This window comes from Metopolophium dirhodum, chromosome 7 (assembly GCF_019925205.1).
Source record: "Metopolophium dirhodum isolate CAU chromosome 7, ASM1992520v1, whole genome shotgun sequence".
NCBI classification, from domain to species: Eukaryota; Metazoa; Arthropoda; class Insecta; order Hemiptera; family Aphididae; genus Metopolophium; species Metopolophium dirhodum.
In genome coordinates, this window is record NC_083566.1 from 17233339 (window position 1) to 17253937 (window position 20599).

At 30.9% G+C, this 20599-nt stretch overlaps 2 protein-coding genes across 2 annotated transcripts; both read right to left on the reverse strand.

The window, feature by feature from the left end:
- Positions 1-235: 235 nt before the first annotated feature.
- Positions 236-1617, reverse strand: LOC132948452 (52 kDa repressor of the inhibitor of the protein kinase-like). Its single transcript, XM_061018904.1, has 2 exons — positions 1440-1617; positions 236-1371 (listed from the first exon to the last, which is right to left on the reverse strand). The coding sequence occupies exons 1-2, from the start codon at positions 1615-1617 to the stop codon at positions 236-238; spliced, it is 1314 nt and encodes a 437-aa protein (XP_060874887.1).
- An 8954-nt stretch (positions 1618-10571) lies between these two features.
- Positions 10572-12158, reverse strand: LOC132948453 (jerky protein homolog-like). The gene has a single exon (XM_061018905.1). The coding sequence runs from the start codon at positions 12156-12158 to the stop codon at positions 10572-10574; it is 1587 nt and encodes a 528-aa protein (XP_060874888.1).
- Positions 12159-20599: the final 8441 nt, after the last annotated feature.

Consider the following 20599-nt stretch of genomic DNA (forward strand, 5'->3'; position numbering starts at 1 on the left):
ATGTATGTCATTTGTTTAGTGTTCAGAAGTAAGTATATTTAGGAAATAGGAATATTAGGAATAATAATAGTTATAAAAATAAATAAAACTTTAAATAATATGTATTATGAACAGAACAGAAATGTATTTGATTATTATATGCACATACAATTACCTAGGTATATTAACATTTTAAGTATAGATAGAAGAAAAAAATCAAACAATTTATATATTTTATATAAAAAAAAAATACAAACTAAAGTATAAAATCCCATTTTCGTGGTAACATTGCAAATCTATCGATAATTTCTTCCACATTTAAATCAACATTTCGGTATATGTTTAGTGAAGCCAATCCAGTAAGTCTCGTTTCTCCCATATTGTTTCGTAAGTATGTTTTAAGTCTCCGTAGAGTTGAGAATGACCGTTCAGCAGTAGCAGTTGTAACAGGTAATGTGGCCATAATTGTCAAAAGACTGTGAATGTTTGGGAAAAAATCATAAAACATTGCAGACAAAGTAGTCAATGATGTAGTTGGACGGTCTCTATCAGATACATTTTTCCATTTAGCTAGCCATATTTTAATTTCTGCGTCGAATGTTTCATAATTAGGTAAAATATCTTTATAAAAAAGCGCTACCTCTTGAAAATCTTTTATATCAGTTGTATTTTTAAGAAAATTTGGAATAAGTGATTGTAGTTTGGCCATTACACGATGATGATTAGTAAATCTATCTTGTAATTGACAAATAAAATGATCCAAAAACGGTAAAAATATTGATCTTTTGTAATACTGTTCCGGAGAATCAGATGGAATATTGTTACGTGCAGTTTGTCGTCCTACAGTTCTTGGTACCTCAATAATTCCTTCTAACATAGACTCTTCTACATTAGAAAATATTTGTTTAAACTCATCATCGCCATTTTCTCGAATTTCTTTAAATATTTGACATACATCTGTTACTCGCTCATAACAATATGACAAATCAATATTTACTTTTTGTAGTGCTATAGATAGTGGTAAAGTTATAGAAAAAAACTTCTCAATCACATGTAAAGCTATGATAAAAACTGAGTTATTAATGGAAATTGAAAGCTGAAAAGCTGTACGTGATGTTTCTATATTTGAACACTCTTCTAATTTTTTTAATGCATAATAAATAGCTTTATATAATTCTTTAAATCTAATTAAGCTTTCATGTCGATCTACCCATCGCGTTTCACACATTTTTATTAGAGTTTTTGTTCTTTGCGATGAAGCTCGGAAAAATGTTATTACTGAAGATACAGTTTCAATACAGTTTCTAATTGATACGATTTTACATGAACTTCCTACAGCCAAATTCAAAGAATGAGAAGCGCAATGCACATAAAGCACATGTGGAACAGCCTCTAAAATATAAAAATTAAATTATAAAATATACATAACTTTAAAATAATATGATAAAATTATATTTTACCTCTTATGTATTGTTGGACGCCATTGAACTGCCCACTCATCGATGCCACGCCATCATAACCTTGTCCTACAAGAAATTTTTTTTCAAGTCCGAATTTCTCTAGCAACTGAAGTATAGAAGTAGATAATCCTTTACCAGTCATATCATGAACAATTGAAAATTCAAGAAAATCTTCCATAATACAGTTTGACACACCGTCAACGTATCGTACACAAAAAGACATTTGTTCTAACCGAGATACGTCTTGTGTTTCGTCTACTAAAATAGAAAAATACTTTGTATTTCTGATATTTTTTAATATATTTTCTTGTATTAAATTGCCACAAATAGTAATGATTTCATTTTGAACATTAAGACTCGTGTAAGATGCAAAAGAAGTTGCGTTTTTTAAATGTTTGTCTAAAATAGGATCAGTCAATGATTTAAATCTTAATAAAGATCTAAAATTCCCGTCATTTGTTTGTATACTTTCATCATATATTTTTCCACTGTCATTATTACCTCTTAAAGCAATATTTTGTTTTCCACATAAAATTAAGGTTTCAATTATTGGACGAAGAATAGTTCGATTTTCAATGACTTGTTTTTTTAGTGAAATATCTATCTCATTTGCAATATTATTTTTTTTGTTTTCCATTACTTAAATAAATTCTTCAGAGCGAATGATTGAAAGTTTATGATACGCAGAGTTTGAATGACGATTAAAACGTTCAATGGCATCCTTCCATTTTGTAAAAGGTTTTATAATCAAAGCACCTAATTTTTGATGGATCCCTTTACCAACACTGTTATTGGCAAATAGTACACAACATTTACACAGGGCACCTTGCACTTTTTCGGAGTAAACAAGCCAAGGAAAACGGATTAACCAATCGAATTGAAATTTCAGCCGCCTTTGTTGTTCGATGGGAAATTGGTAATTTTTGGGCGGTGTCCATGGATTTTTTAATAACTCGTATTTTTTTGCATCATTTATATTATTAGAAGCTGATAAAAATAATCCAATATCCAGAGAATAATTTTTTAACGATTCATTGTCTATATTTGTATCAAGTTGGGTCTGCAAAGCGTTTGGTACATCAACTTCGGTTGCAATATTTTCAATACTACTCGATTCACTTTCAGTTTCTTCATTATTTTTAATTTTTTTTACACCAAAATCGAATAAAGATGGTTGATCACTATTTCTTTTCATTGTAAAAAAAAAATAATAAAATATATGATATTTAATAAATTTGGTTAATCAGTTTTCATAAGTTAGAACTCGCAAAAATAACCAAAACACTATCACACTCGTTACCGTTCTAATACCGAACACAGACTAAAACTAATAAACTCGTCATCGTTTAATGATTTTATTATTGTAGTTTAGCAATTCAATAGAAATTTATGGTTCGATCGAGTAGGTACGGAAATAAGATAAGATAAGATTATCCTAAAAGTATGAGTTTTCTAGGTATATCGCAAATCGCAACTATACTGTTCTGTGTTCGAGCGTAGTTCTCAGTAATCACCTCGATCATTCAACTATAATACTATAATATAGGTATAAACGTGTATTTCATACCCGACTAATAAACAGAGAAAACCAGTCACAAACAGCTAATTATAAAAATATTTTATGATAATAGGAATATAATAAATTTGACTTAATTTTTAAAGGAATTATTACGGGGGGGGTTTGACCCCCCCCCCCCCCTGTATACGTGCCTGAGTCGAGGAGTGCGTGCGTTGTCCCACAGTCAGATTGTGATAGCGGTGCGCCGTTATCTAACTTGTAACGTGCCCCAGTCAATAGGATTGAAGGATGATGGAATAAATGTAAATCTCGAGTGTTTAGTATAATATGTTTGATTTATTTAACTTATTCAACTGTGACTGATTATAACAAAATTACTATAAGTCCAAAATTAATAAATGAAGCTAGCGAGATGTGACATTAGTTTACTGATGACTGCTCCTAAGCTCGTCGGTTGTTCGTCTGATGAACGCTTGTCCCAGAGCTCTCCTCGATGGGTCTGTCCCTGTCCCTACTTATTCTGGATAACCGTATATGGTCATCTGTGGCCTCGGCACGCGCTCGCACCCGGCAGGAAGTTGAACATATATATATGCTATTATTGTACACGCGCGGTGCTTTATTCCATAATACTCACGATTTTATATAGGCATTTTATGCGAGTTATTTATATAAGTAGTCATATATAGATTGACGCACGCCGTTCATGGTCGCGCGCTCGTTATTCGCTTGTACTACTACACACGCAGCGCATCTGCTATTACTATTACTATTAATGTTACGCGGCGCGTACTATAATATACGATTATGTATACGCATTTACACCGCCTAAATTAGTGTTATATTTTAGGTAATACGGCAGCGCATATGCTAGTTTTATTATTAACGTAATTATTACGCGGTTCTTACTATATACGATTACTTTGATCTACCGCACTTTTAGGTTTTATTTTTAGATAAATAGTTAAAATGTCACAGCTCGCTACAAACTGATAGTGGGCAATGTACGTATTCTAACGGTCATATTTTCATATTATTATTTTTTCATGTACTTTTATGTTGTTCGTTGTCCATAAAGTTTTGTGACGCTTTCAGTGCCACCGAAAGTCTGTATTTCGACGGATTAAATGTTTAAGGTGGTACTGATCGCATTTTCGTGAGTTATGTGTTTTTTCATCGGCTAGTCAAATGCATTCGTTTTCGTAAAAACCTCATATTCAATTAAATACATTCGTTTTCTTTTTTCTTCTCTTCTCGTCTCTCGAGCTGCGCGGTCGAAACTTGGCCAGTTTCGTTATTCATTCATTAATACATTCGTTTTCGTTATTCATTCATTTTGTGCTCGTCTCCTGTGAATTGCCTTCTGTAAGTATCGTTCAGTAATTTGTTTTCATTCAACCATTCAGGGCGCACCACGAGATACTTACAGAAGCACGTGAATTTTATGTCATTGCAAATTACATGTGTCCAGTGATTTATTCGTCTGAGCTGGTGGCCCGTTAGTCGTACGTTCTCGGGATTGTCACACATTTAATTATTATAATATTGTATTTTTATTGTCCAAATGTGTGCATCCTGAGACGGTAGCGTTTGGTTCGAAGCCGCTAACGGGTAACCAGCTGACGAGCTGTAGTAAATTATTATTAAATATTCGGTATTCAATTATTATTATGTTTAGGTGCTAATCAAGCATAGGTCCATTTCAATGGCCCCCCCACTTTCGAAATTTGAACTTCTGACCACGCCAAACGTTTGTGCATCGTTTGTGCAGAAATGTGCACCAGGTCCCGACGTTTGTGCACAAAAACTCCAGTGGTATCCAAAAAACAAAGTGAGGGGTATTAACACGAGGGTCCCCCTTTTTGAAATTTTAAATATTTGTCATATTAATAAATGTTGTTTACGTACCTAATAGGTTTAATAGAATTTTACTATTGCCATGTAAACGTCTAGAAATAGTAGGGCAGTAGGTTCATAATATATTATATTTAAATATTGTATTATAATAATATGAATAATATAAAAATATTATGTTTTAAATATTCCTAGGTTATTTAAAAATTAAATACCAGCGTTTCTAAAATACAAATACAAAAATCTTAATTTAAAATATATAAAAACATAACTACCACTTATAAATTATAACCACAGGTTAGCAATACTAACTTCAAAATAAAAAGTTATAAAATAATATAATAATTGCTTAAGTCGTACACAACCAAACGCAACTTAACCTAATAACTATTAGTTGTTGCCTCTTATAATACGTATTTTGGGTATAACATTTAATTTTACACTTTTAATTTAATTCTGAATTGAAAATGTATCCCTCATACAGTTTTTTACGGTTACTAAAATAAACATTATTATTTATATGTAACATTATACCCACTCAGCACTCAATATTTTTATAATTGGCAAGAAAACATACATTTGCACCAATAAACAAATTATCTTTCTTGAATAACTGTTAGAAGCAATCATAATAAAATATACAGCAAGTTAATAATTTAAGTCAATACAAAACATTCAACTAGAGTAACATTACTAAAAAAAAAAACTGAAGGAGGGTGTTGGCGCCCGCAGGCTAATGCATTTAAGAAAACAAAAATAAAATTAGGCAAAAATTTTACAGAAGAAAAATAACTTTCAAAGTTCAAACTAAAATGCCCAGAATATTAAACAGAAAAAACTATTTAAAATATTTATTTCATAAAACAAGCATTATTCAAGAGGTACCAGATTGTCAATGTTTAAAAAATTTGGCTAGAGGTAAAATCATAAAAAAAAATTAAAAGAGGGTGTTGGCGCCCGCAGGCAAATGCATTTTAGGAAACCAAAAAAAAAAAATTTGAAAAAAATTAACTGTAGGAATTCACATTACAAAGTACAAACTAAAATGCCCAGAATATTAAACAGAAAAAACTATTTAAAATATTTATTTCATTAAACAAGGAGTATTCAAGAGCTACTGGATAGTCAATGTTTGAAAAATTTGAATAGAGGTTAAATCATAAAAAAAATTGAAAGAGGGTGTTGGCGCCCGCAGGCAAATGCATTTTAGGAAACCAAAAAAAAAAAATTTGAAAAAAATTAACTGTAGGAATTCACATTACAAAGTACAAACTAAAATGCCCAGAATCTTAAAAAGAAAAAACTCTTCAAAATATTTAGTTCATTAAAGAATGATTATTCATAGGGTGCCAATTTATCAATTTTCAAGTCAAAACAAAATATTCAACTAGAGTTTCATTACTAAAAAAAAAATTTGAAGGAGGGTATTGGCGCCTGCAGGCAAATGCATTTTAGAAATCAAAAAAAAATTTGAATAAATTTAACTGTATGATTACACATTATAAGTACAAACTAAAGTGCTCAGATTCTATAAACAAAAAAACTATTTATAATATTTAGTTCATTAAACATAAGAATTATTCAAGAGGTACCAGATTGTCAATGTTTAAAAAATTTGGCTAGAGGTTAAATCATAAAAAAAAAATTGAAGGAGGGTGTTGGCGCCCGCAGGCAAATGCTTTTTAGGAAACCAAAATTAACTGTAGGAATACACATTTAAAGTACAAACTAAAATGCCCAGAATATTAAACAGAAAAAACTATTTAAAATATTTATTTCATTAAAGAATGATTATTCAAGAGTTACTAGATTGTCAATGTTTAAAAAATTTGGATAGAGGTAAAATCATAAAAAAAAATTGAAAGAGGGTGTTGGCGCCCGCAGGCAAATGCATTTTAGGAAACCAAAAAAAAAATTTTGAAAAAATTTTACGGAAGAAAAATTCATTTCAAAGTTTAAACTAAAATGCCCAGAATCTTAAATAGAAAAAACTATTTAAAATATTTATTTCATTAAAGAATGATTATTCAAGAGTTACTAGATTGTCAATGTTTAAAAAATTTGAATAGAGGTTAAATCATAAAAAAAAAATTGAAAGAGGGTGTTGGCGCCCGCAGGCAAATGCTTTTTAGGAAACCAATATTAACTGTAGGAATACACATTACAAAGTACAAACTAAAATGACCAGAATATTAAACAGAAAAAACTATTTAAAATATTTATTTCATTAAAGAATGATTATTCAAGAGGTACCAGATTGTCAATGTTTAAAATATTTGGCTAGAGGTTAAATCCTAAAAAAAAAATTGAAGGAGGGTGTTGGCGCCCGCAGGCAAATGCATTTTAGGAAACCAAAAAAAAAAAATTTGAAAAAAATTAACTGTAGGAATTCACATTACAAAGTACAAACTAAAATGCCCAGAATATTAAACAGAAAAAACTATTTAAAATATTTATTTCATTAAACAAGGAGTATTCAAGAGCTACTGGATAGTCAATGTTTGAAAAATTTGAATAGAGGTTAAATCATAAAAAAAAATTGAAGGAGGGTGTTGGCGCCCGCAGGCAAATGCATTTAAGGAAACCAAAAAAAAAAAAATTTGAATAAAATTAACTGGAGGAATTCACATTACAAAGTACAAACTAAAAAGGCCAGAATCTTAAACAGAAAAAACTCTTCAAAATATTTAGTTCATTAAAGAATGATTATTCATAGGGTGCCAATTTATCAATTTTCAAGTCAAAACAAAATATTCAACTAGAGTTTCATTACTAAAAAAAAAATTTGAAGGAGGGTATTGGCGCCTGCAGGCAAATGCATTTTAGAAATCAAAAAAAAATTTGAATAAATTTAACTGTATGATTACACATTATAAGTACAAACTAAAGTGCTCAGATTCTATAAACAAAAAAAAACTATTTATAATATTTAGTTCATTAAACATAAGGAGTATTCAAGAGCTACTGGATAGTCAATGTTTGAAAAATTTGAATAGAGGTTAAATCATAAAAAAAAATTGAAAGAGGGTGTTGGCGCCCGCAGGCAAATGCATTTTAGTAAACCAAAAAAAAAAAATTTGAAAAAAATTAACTGTAGGAATTCACATTACAAAGTACAAACTAAAATGCCCAGAATCTTAAACAGAAAAAACTCTTCAAAATATTTAGTTCATTAAAGAATGATTATTCATAGGGTGCCAATTTATCAATTTTCAAGTCAAAACAAAATATTCAACTAGAGTTTCATTACTAAAAAAAAAATTTGAAGGAGGGTATTGGCGCCTGCAGGCAAATGCATTTTAGAAATCAAAAAAAAATTTGAATAAATTTAACTGTATGATTACACATTATAAGTACAAACTAAAGTGCTCAGATTCTATAAACAAAAAAAACTATTTATAATATTTAGTTCATTAAACATCAGAATTATTCAAGAGGTACCAGATTGTCAATGTTTAAAAAATTTGGCTAGAGGTTAAATCATAAAAAAAAAATTGAAGGAGGGTGTTGGCGCCCGCAGGCAAATGCTTTTTAGGAAACCAAAATTAACTGTAGGAATACACATTTAAAGTACAAACTAAAATGCCCAGAATATTAAACAGAAAAAACTATTTAAAATATTTATTTCATTAAAGACTGATTATTCAAGAGTTACTAGATTGTCAATGTTTAAAAAATTTGGATAGAGGTAAAATCATAAAAAAAAATTGAAAGAGGGTGTTGGCGCCCGCAGGCAAATGCATTTTAGGAAACCAAAAAAAAAATTTTGAAAAAATTTTACGGAAGAAAAATTCATTTCAAAGTTTAAACTAAAATGCCCAGAATCTTAAACAGAAAAAACTATTTAAAATATTTATTTCATTAAAGAATGATTATTCAAGAGTTACTAGATTGTCAATGTTTAAAAAATTTGAATAGAGGTTAAATCATAAAAAAAAAATTGAAAGAGGGTGTTGGCGCCCGCAGGCAAATGCTTTTTAGGAAACCAATATTAACTGTAGGAATACACATTACAAAGTACAAACTAAAATGACCAGAATATTAAACAGAAAAAACTATTTAAAATATTTATTTCATTAAAGAATGATTATTCAAGAGGTACCAGATTGTCAATGTTTAAAATATTTGGCTAGAGGTTAAATCCTAAAAAAAAAATTGAAGGAGGGTGTTGGCGCCCGCAGGCAAATGCATTTTAGGAAACCAAAAAAAAAAAATTTGAAAAAAATTAACTGTAGGAATTCACATTACAAAGTACAAACTAAAATGCCCAGAATATTAAACAGAAAAAACTATTTAAAATATTTATTTCATTAAACAAGGAGTATTCAAGAGCTACTGGATAGTCAATGTTTGAAAAATTTGAATAGAGGTTAAATCATAAAAAAAAATTGAAAGAGGGTGTTGGCGCCCGCAGGCAAATGCATTTTAGTAAACCAAAAAAAAAAAATTTGAAAAAAATTAACTGTAGGAATTCACATTACAAAGTACAAACTAAAATGCCCAGAATCTTAAACAGAAAAAACTCTTCAAAATATTTAGTTCATTAAAGAATGATTATTCATAGGGTGCCAATTTATCAATTTTCAAGTCAAAACAAAATATTCAACTAGAGTTTCATTACTAAAAAAAAAATTTGAAGGAGGGTGTTGGCGCCTGCAGGCAAATGCATTTTAGAAATCAAAAAAAAATTTGAATAAATTTAACTGTATGATTACACATTATAAGTACAAACTAAAGTGCTCAGATTCTATAAACAAAAAAAACTATTTATAATATTTAGTTCATTAAACATAAGAATTATTCAAGAGGTACCAGATTGTCAATGTTTAAAAAATTTGGCTAGAGGTTAAATCATAAAAAAAAAATTGAAGGAGGGTGTTGGCGCCCGCAGGCAAATGCTTTTTAGGAAACCAAAATTAACTGTAGGAATAAACATTTAAAGTACAAACTAAAATGCCCAGAATCTTAAACAGAAAAAACTATTTAAAATATTTATTTCATTAAAGAATGATTATTCAAGAGTTACTAGATTGTCAATGTTTAAAAAATTTGAATAGAGGTTAAATCATAAAAAAAAAATTGAAGGAGGGTGTTGGCGCCCGCAGGCAAATGCATTTCAGGAAACCAAAAAAAAAAAATTTGAAAAAAATTAACTGTAGGAATTCACATTACAAAGTACAAACTAAAATGCCCAGAATATTAAACAGAAAAAACTATTTAAAATATTTATTTCATTAAACAAGGAGTATTCAAGAGCTACTGGATAGTCAATGTTTGAAAAATTTGAATAGAGGTTAAATCATAAAAAAAAATTGAAAGAGGGTGTTGGCGCCCGCAGGCAAATGCATTTTAGTAAACCAAAAAAAAAAAATTTGAAAAAAATTAACTGTAGGAATTCACATTACAAAGTACAAACTAAAATGCCCAGAATCTTAAACAGAAAAAACTCTTCAAAATATTTAGTTCATTAAAGAATGATTATTCATAGGGTGCCAATTTATCAATTTTCAAGTCAAAACAAAATACAGTAGAACCTCGATAGTCCGGACGAATTTAGACCGAGCATCGTCCGGATTATCGATTTTCCGGATTACCGGAGGTTTTTCAAAATTACCTACTCAAATGACTAAGATTTTATTTTTAATTTCGCCATCTTTATATTTATTGCATTTTAAATTACAAGAATAATAATTAAATTAAATTAAAACTAAACTAATGAATTACAAAAAAAAATGTTTATAATAATATGTATGTAGAACTTAAGACGTATAGTAATCGGTAATTTTTTTCTGAATAATACTTTTAATTTTCATTTCAAAAGCGAGTTCTCTTAATTGACGTACCAACAAAATATCAGTGCTATCCATGTTCTCATCTTCTGCCCATTGCAATACAGTATTCAGTGCATTCACAGCTTCTGAAGGAGAAACTTTACTTGTACTGATTGAGCCACTTTCATCCTCGTCGTCAATATCATCCTCTTTTGCTGCAATTTGTAGAATTTGATCATCAGTTAAGATTTCATGATTCGCTAAATCTTCGTCTGCGCCACGGCAAGCCCATTCCTGTGCTTGAGAATCAGACATTTTATTCGTACATGTTTCCTGTATCTGGTTTATGAGCGTAGAAAGTTGAATGTCATCGATTTCAACAACTTTGTCGATTTCATTTTCTGCTTGGAAAGGAAGTAAGTGTTTCCACGATTTCTTTATGAGCATTGGCGGGACCAATTTCCAACAATTTGCAAGACTGAAAACTACGTCTTTTAAATTTATGGCCTTTAGAGCATCAACAAGGTTTTCACCATGCACCGGATCAGCAAGAACATTAACTAAGAGAGACTTACGATAGTTTAATTTAATATTCTGAATTACATTTTGATCCATCGGTTGAATAAGCGCTGTAGTATTAGGAGGTAAAAACATTGCAAAAATGTTGCCATCATCACTACGTAATTCTTCTGCTGATGGATGTCCAGGGCAATTATCCAACAATAATAAAGCTTTTGGAGGTAAATTTACATTTAAAAGGTGCTCACGAACTATAGGAACAAATTGTTTTTGAAACCAGTCTAAAAATAAAACACGAGTGACCCAAGCATTTTTTTGTCCACGATAGCATACGGGAAGGTTAACTGATTTAAACGCACGTGGTTTTTGTGCAGTCCCAATAACGAGCAAAGGCAGCTTATGAGTTCCACTTGCATTAGCACAAGGCATGAATGTTATTCGAGCTTTAATAATTTTTCTCCCAGGGGCGTTTTTCTCATGACTTGATGCTAATGTATGCTCTGGTAACATTCGCCAGAATAAACCGGATTCATCAGCGTTATAAATTTGTTCTAGGTCCAAATTGTTTTCATTTATGACTCGCTGTAACTCATTTCGAAATGGTTCGATTGATGCTTCGTCACACGAAAGTTTCTCACCCGTTATTTTAAGGCGCCTAATACCATGACGATGTTTAAAATTGTCTAGCCAACCTTTACTAGCAGTGAAACCATCTTCCTTCTTTGTTATTTCACGGTGAAATAAACGTGCTTTTTCGCAAATTATTTCACCACTTATCGGAATGTGTTGTCTCCGCTGTTGCATAAACCACATAAATAAAGCATTTTCGAGAACAAGATTTTCCGGCTGTTTTAAAGTTTTACGTGTGCCTGGACCACGTTCAGTTGTGCTGACAAACTTCATAATTTTGTCTTTATTTTTTTTTATGTCACCAACAGTCGATTTACCTATTCCGTACTTCTCAGCAATTATACCATAGTTCTGGCCATTTTCTATTAGCTTAATTATTTCAATTTTTTGATCTAAAGTCAAAGTTACGTGTTTACGAGGAGCCATTGTAACAAACAAGAATAATAACCACTCGACAAGAAAGAAGTAAACGAACTGACTATCGGGTATCGATTTATTATGTACTAGGAACAGCAGGTAATAAAAATGACAAAATTGTATTTGTCGATAACAATATCTTATAGATTAATTGGGTTGCGGGAATTCTCGTAAAATCTATTTACGAACAAATGGAATTTTGCCGTCCGGATTACCGCGTTCACCGGATTATCGGGGGTCCGGACTATCGAGGCTCTACTGTATTCAACTAGAGTTTCATTACTAAAAAAAAAATTTGAAGGAGGGTATTGGCGCCTGCAGGCAAATGCATTTTAGAAATCAAAAAAAAATTTGAATAAATTTAACTGTATGATTACACATTATAAGTACAAACTAAAGTGCTCAGATTCTATAAACAAAAAAAACTATTTATAATATTTAGTTCATTAAACATAAGAATTATTCAAGAGGTACCAGATTGTCAATGTTTAAAAAATTTGGCTAGAGGTTAAATCATAAAAAAAAAATTGAAGGAGGGTGTTGGCGCCCGCAGGCAAATGCTTTTTAGGAAACCAAAATTAACTGTAGGAATAAACATTTAAAGTACAAACTAAAATGCCCAGAATCTTAAACAGAAAAAACTATTTAAAATATTTATTTCATTAAAGAATGATTATTCAAGAGTTACTAGATTGTCAATGTTTAAAAAATTTGAATAGAGGTTAAATCATAAAAAAAAAATTGAAAGAGGGTGTTGGCGCCCGCAGGCAAATGCATTTCAGGAAACCAAAAAAAAAAAATTTGAAAAAAATTAACTGTAGGAATTCACATTACAAAGTACAAACTAAAGTGCTCAGATTCTATAAACAAAAAAACTATTTATAATATTTAGTTCATTAAACATAAGAATTATTCAAGAGGTACCAGATTGTCAATGTTTAAAAAATTTGGCTAGAGGTTAACTCATAAAAAAAAATTGAAGAAGGGTGTTGGCGCCCGCAGGCAAATGCTTTTTAGGAAACCAAAAAAAAAATTTGGAAAAAATTTTACGGAAGAAAAATACATTTCAAAGTTCAAACTAAAATGCCCAGAATCTTAAACAGAAAAAACTATTCAAAATATTTATTTCATAAAACAAGGATTATTCAAGTGGTACCATATTGTCAATGTTTAAACAATTTGGCTAGAGGTTAAATCATAAAAAAAAAATTGAAAGAGGGTGTTGGCGCCCGCAGGCAAATAGATTTTAGGAAACCAAAAAAAAATTTTGAAAAAATTTAACTGTAGGAATACATATTACAAAGTACAAACTAAAATGTCCAGAATCTTAAACAGAAGAAACTATTCAAAATATTTAGTTAATTAAAGAATGATTATTCATAGGGAACCAATTTATCAATTTTCAAGTCAATACAAAATATTCAACTAGAGTTTCAATACTAAAAAAAAAAATTTGAAGGAGGGTGTTGGCGCCCGCAGGCAAATGCATTTTAAGAAACCAAAAAAAAATTTGAATAAAATTAACTGTAGGAATTCACATTACAAAGTACAAACTAAAATGCCCAGAATATTAAACAGAAAAAACTATTCAAAATATTTATTTCATAAAGCAAGGATTATTCAAGAGGTACCAGATTGTCAATGTTTAAACAATTTGGCTAGAGGTTAAATCATAAAAAAAAAATTGAAAGAGGGTGTTGGTGCCCGCAGGCAAATAGATTTTAGGAAACCAAAAAAAAATTTGGAAAAAATTTTACGGAAGAAAAATACATTTCAAAGTTCAAACTAAAATGCCCAGAATCTTAAACAGAAAAAACTATTGAAAATATTTATTTCATAAAACAAGGATTATTCAAGAGGTACCAGATTGTCAATGTTTAAAAAATTTTGCTAGAGGTAAAATCATAAAAAAAAAAATTGAAAGAGGGTGTTGGCGCCCGCAGGCAAATGCATTTTAGGAAACCAAAAAAAAATTTTGAATAAATTTAACTGTAGGATTACACATGACAAAGTACAAACTTTGTAAATTTTCTACTAGAGTTCAATGAAGTGAAAAAAAAATTGTTTGAGAAATCTGGGTGAAATAACACTAACAAAAGAATACGCTGGAAGCTAAATACTGCAATACATATTAACTACAATCCAAAAACTTGGTGTTGTTTACATTATAATAATGTGAACAGTTATTATGATCAGAGGTGTATCACGGTAATTATGTATTAGAAAATGTATAAAAATGAATGTAAATTATAAAGGATGCAAAGAAATTAAATGATAAAAGGTCCTGCACGGACTCTACTATGTGATTGTAATTTATAAAGGACTTTAAATGTTTATTTTAAAATAATATTGTGTTTGGTGGGTCTACAGTCAATAGTAAATTACAAACTATTAAGTCCAAATGCAAATAAAAACATAGTCAAATATCTGTTTTAGTCTTTGTAAATATGTGCGGAAAAAAATTAGATTTAGTACAATGTAAAAAAATGTGGAAAGGAAACCCTGAGAATTCTTTGACAATAGGATATTAAAACACAAAACTATATTATATTAAATTAAAACTTTTGATTTTATACATTTTCTATTAAAAAACTTATAAGTATTGAAAACCTTAAAAAACCCTAATAAAATAATATTTTGTTATATTTTAAAATACATTTTATAATTTGTTGTGGTAAAAAAATCATTATTTAATGTTGGCTGTATTTAAGTTTTTAATAACTATACTGGTACAACTCTTGCTGACAGTCTTTAAGACCGTGTTAAAAACTATGATAATTAGTTTACATCTAATTTCCTGCCCTATCCTAACCCAACCTAATTAACCAAATTAATAATATTTAAATATTTTCTTTCATCGTTATGTTTACAATATCGAATACCTTGATAGTTAGTAGGAAAAGAACACCACAAAGCTCACGACCGGTGATGATAGTCGTCTATCATTACCATACCTTCAACTAACCATAGGTTTACCTAACTAACCTTTTTATGACTTATTAGGACACTTTGAATAAAAAGATCCTGATTTGCAGGTTGCTGAACTTAAGTGTTTGATTATCAAGTTGATCCTTATATTGTTGACACCTTAATCCGTGCTATGGATGAAGCCCATAGATAACAAAGATATGGATAGTCCACGCCTATGTTAAATACATTCGAGGCCGCGTTCCCGCGGAAGGCAATTGAGGCTCCTTTATATTGATAGTCGATACTCGATTTGGCCTCAATTGTTCCACTCGAAGATCAGTCCGCTGATAAGACTATTATGTCCTATCCATTATGTTATATCTTTATTATCTATGATGGAGCCATACCCAGCTCACTCGTGTAAACAATTTGAAGCACATAAAAGCGATCAACGAATCTCTATCCATCTTGTAATGAGAAAAAACAGAGTGCCCAATTCATAAGTGACGCACTCTAGTTTTCATCATTACCAGTGCACTATCGACCGCCGCCTAGAAACACGGATTCCCCGACGGAACGCAACCGCCGCCCGTAACTACAGATATCGCCGGCCGACGCACGGTAATCCGAATGCGCGCGCCCGCGGGAAAAACTGAGATTTCCTTATGAAAATAACAAATTACAAGTACAAAAAGTACATATTCATAATCAGCGCATTTCAAACTATAAGATGGATACTGTCGAACACTTCAAACCTGTAGCTGCATCACAAAACACAGAAAAGTGTCACACGATATTCCAATCGGGACCGGCAAGCATTGTACTACATAAATACAGGCCGCCGACCGCCATATCATCATCATTCTCCCCGCTGAGAAAAAGCGAATAGTGAGCCGGATTTTAATACCTCCACGAACGGACACTAATTGCTCGATCTACATACAGCACTTGCCCCCAGACTGAATGAGCCGGACGGTATTTCAATACCGCCACGAACGGACATTTTACAGTTTGTCCCGGCATATACCCTCCACCACCGCCGCAGAGAGTCGCGAGGTATATATTGTCGTTACGCGTCCACCGTTACTGAGCGCCGCCGTCCGAGCTGAGTCGGCCAGTTCCATCCGACCAACGTACGACCACCAACGGAACAGATTGTAGAAGGTCCAACACCGTTCGCCTTTTTTTTTTTATCAGCATACAGCCATCCGAGCTAAGTCACTGCTGAACCCGCACAGCTGTTCACACCGGTAATAATTATATTACCGTGCTACTGATCCCGTCATAATGAACACCCGACCAAAAACCGTGAGTTTTATGTTCACGCCTTCCCCCCCATGTTTTATGTGATCCTTTATTAAACTATTTTATCTGTACACTCGTAAGAGTATAAATAATTAATTCAAAAGAAATACCGTACAACAAATTATTAAAATTGTGTCTGTATGAAAAATAATAAGTTTTTGAGAATAAACGCAACAACAATTCAACCATAAACACCCTGCGTTTAATTTTCATTACAATCTCCACCTTCATGTTCTCTATGCAAAAAGTAAATTTAAGACAAATTTGTAAATCAACGCACAGTCTCTCTATTGTACTAATATTTGTGATTTTATTAATTTTCACATTTTTAGTACATTTCGTAATATTTTTTTATAATATTTACTGTTAGTGAAATATTAAGTTTGTATTTCTAATATAATATATGTTATGATATTTATGGACGACACTTGCACCATGGCCCCTCGATATAGTAATGTGGCGACCCGGCACATCTCTTTTAGATAAATGATTAAATACTTAATCAAGTCTTCCAATTTACTAAACATTTATATTTTGTAGATAATTTGAAGAAAAATTTAAAATTGAAGAGAGACTGTGTGAATTAACAAAATTTTTGGTATGAAATGTTTATTTGAACACCTGTTATAATGTATTATATTGAACTTAAGTTAATTTTTTATAATGTACTATAGTAAACATTTGAACATTTATTACAATATACGTATATTATACATAGATTTCAAGTATGATTTTTTTTAGTTTTTTTTTTTGAAAGTTACCCACCTACTACAATACAAGACACTTTATTTTTATATTTTGAAGCAATATATGTTTTGGATTAATTAGATCTATATAAACTAAATTGCAGACCCATAGTTTAGTATTTAAAGTTTGTATGATCAAAGTCGTGGAACCCAATTTTATCAGACTCTACTAGACTACTTAATACATTTTCCTAATATTTTAACAGAAATTATGGAGCTAAAAATATAGAAATACCTATATTATGTCACGGTCTATAGTTCATAGTTTTGTTTCATTTATAATAATAATGCTTTTTAATATACTTTTTCATAAATTAATATTTATTACAGTTGGCTTTTATGATATGTTTGAACTATTAGTACGTATTTTTTTAGGGAGATCCCTATTATTACAACACCGTTACCAATATGCGTTTTTTTTTGGGTTAGTTAATATAATTGCATGTTTTCATGATTTCTTCGTATTTATGCTTATTTTCTTAAAATGTTTTTATATTTTCGGTTCATCCGTTACCTACCTACATACCTACCTACCAAGTGTGTAAATAAAGAATTTTATTTGTAAACCAATTTGAATTATAATTTATTAAATTAAAAATTTTTTAATAAAAACGTTTTCATTCAGTATTTTTTTGAATTTTAAGTGCATATTTTTGAATATTTCAGTGCATATATTTGCCTGTTTTTAGTGCATACATGCAGGCAAATATTTAACACTTTTTCATTGCATTAAATTCACAGCCCTGCTAATTACTTTTACTTCCAATCATAATACCTACCACAGTTAATGTTAAATGTCAAATTGTCAACAATCAACTGCTTCTTCAACTTGATAACACTAAGAGGATGTCAGATTTTTAGCGCACTATTTATTTCTCTCTCTGACCCAATCATTTTAGTGTTTTCTTAATCGTACATTTGGTATGCTACGCGTGAGTCAAAGATGGAAAACAAATAGTGCGCTGACATCCCAATCGGCAACAAGTTTACACGAGTGAGCTGGGTATGGCTCCATCATAGATAATAAAGATATGAATAGGACATAATAGTCTTTTCAGCGATCTTCGAGGGGAACAATAAATTGAGGCCAAATAAAGGTGCATACTAGTTGCGGTCATGACGATTTTTGAGATAAACAGATATATCAGTTGCGGTCACGCCAATTTAGGTAATATCTTAGTTGCGGTCATAGCTTATCAAAGCTGTATATAATGCACACAGCGTATATATGCGGGAACACCACTACTTATCTGTAATGTTTATAAATAAAATAGATTAAATTGTATACTCCGATAGTTTCGAATATTTGAGATATCCACCGTCATTATGGACTGAATGTTCATCTTCCATAACACAAACAACCAATGCATGCGAAAGTTTTCATTTAAAGCTCAATAGCATGTTTTACCACTCTCATCCTAATATTTTTATATTTATTGACGCTTTAAATGAAATTCAAATGAATGGCTATTTAAAAATGAATTGTACAAAAACCAGTCGTGTTAATAAAATTTAAATAGAAAAAGAGCATTTTTTAGCGCAACAAATACAATATTGTGAAGAAGGTGAAATAAATCGGCTTGAATATCTAAAGTCAATTTCCTTTAAATTTATACCTACAAAATTTTAAAATTTAAAATTATTATTATTATTACACTATTATATACATATTATATTTTGACACAAGTTTACTATTATATACTATATTTTGACACAAGTTTAACCACGTAATTTAAACACAAGTATCAACATTTTTAACTATACCTACACAAAAAATAAAAGTGTAGACAGTCCTAAGTATGTAACCTTTTTGATGGGTGACCGCAACTAGTATGTAACCTTTTTGAGGGGTGACCGCAACTAGTATGTAATTTTTGATTATGACCGCAACTAGTACACACCGCAAATAAAGTATACTTATATCGAGTATCGACTATCAATATAAAGGAGCCTCAATTGCCTTCCCCTCCGGGAACGCGGCCTCAAATGTATTAAACATAGGCGTGGACTATCCATATATTTATTATCTATGGGCTTCATCCATAGCATGGATTAAGGTGTCAACAATCAAAGGATCAACTTGATAATCACACACTTAAGTTCGGCAACCTGCAACTCAGGATCTTTTTATTCAAAGTGTCCTAATGAGTCATAAGAAGGTTAGTTAGGTAAACCTATGGTTAGTTGAAGCCAAAGAGTCAATAGGGCCTTTGCAATTCAAGATCTTTTCCTACGTATTCGGCATTGTTAACATAACTATTCTACCTTTACACTTTTTCATCCCCCGTCTCTCACAGCTATATACTGGTTCAGCCACTCTCATTCCACACCTCCATATGATCGGTATTCTGTCTATCCATCTCTTTTTCAGTCTTCTCGCCCATCATTTCTCCGTTAAATTAACTTCTATAGCCACTCTCACTATCTCTTATCATAAAGTGACCGAACCACCTAAACCTATTCCCTCTTGTTTTCACTACAATATGTACACTACCCTACACTACCCTTAATTAATTAATTTCTTATTCTATCCTCATTGTACCTTAACACCTTATTTATTATTCTCATATCTGCTACTCTCACTCCGCTTACCTATCCTAACCTTACATTTCTTTTTCATCTTTCCCTTTCATACACCAAACATTCTGAAATCCTGTTGACCCATTTCCTTATCTTCACCATATCACACACTTCCTAATTCCTATTCACTCAGTCTCTAGTTACCTACAAGTCATCGTACTTGATTATCGGTGAAAATATTTAAATATCATTGAGCGAATTCCCTACTCGAATGAATTGCTTAAAAAAATATCATACCTCACCAATTTTCTAATTTTGAACACGACTTTATTGATAGCCCGAATAGTGTTATACCAGTATAGTTACAATACAAATATTGAAAATGTTCGGGCAATACATCCCCTGATCAATTAACTATAATAAAAAAAAGCCTACTGAGAAATAAGAAAATACATACCCCGTGACGGAATCAAAATCTGCTACGAAACTTAGTCTTCGAAACACTGAAACGTTCACACATTTCAATCTGCTTATGATATATTATTCCCAGTTTGAAAAGGTTCACTGACGAATACCATTTCTGAAATAACACGCATCTTATGCAGTAAAATGTTCTACAATATTATAATGACCTATGCGTTACAGTCTACAGATATTATATAAACCTACCAATAAATACCTAATATTAATTTTTATTACACAGAGTTTGTATTTTTAAATGTTGTATTCAAGGATTTATTAGTTTTATTTTTATACCTAACAAAAATTACATTTATTCACAAGTCAGTTATCAACTAGAACTCTACTACGAGTAAGACAGCGTTTGGATTGTTCGGACTGGCGTATAATTTATTATTATTATACATTGCACCTTTGGTAGGCAGTAGTAAACGTATATGCTTCTACGTTACTTAGTTAACAGATTTTCCGCGACAATAAATATTTAATTCAAGTCTAAAAAGTAAATGT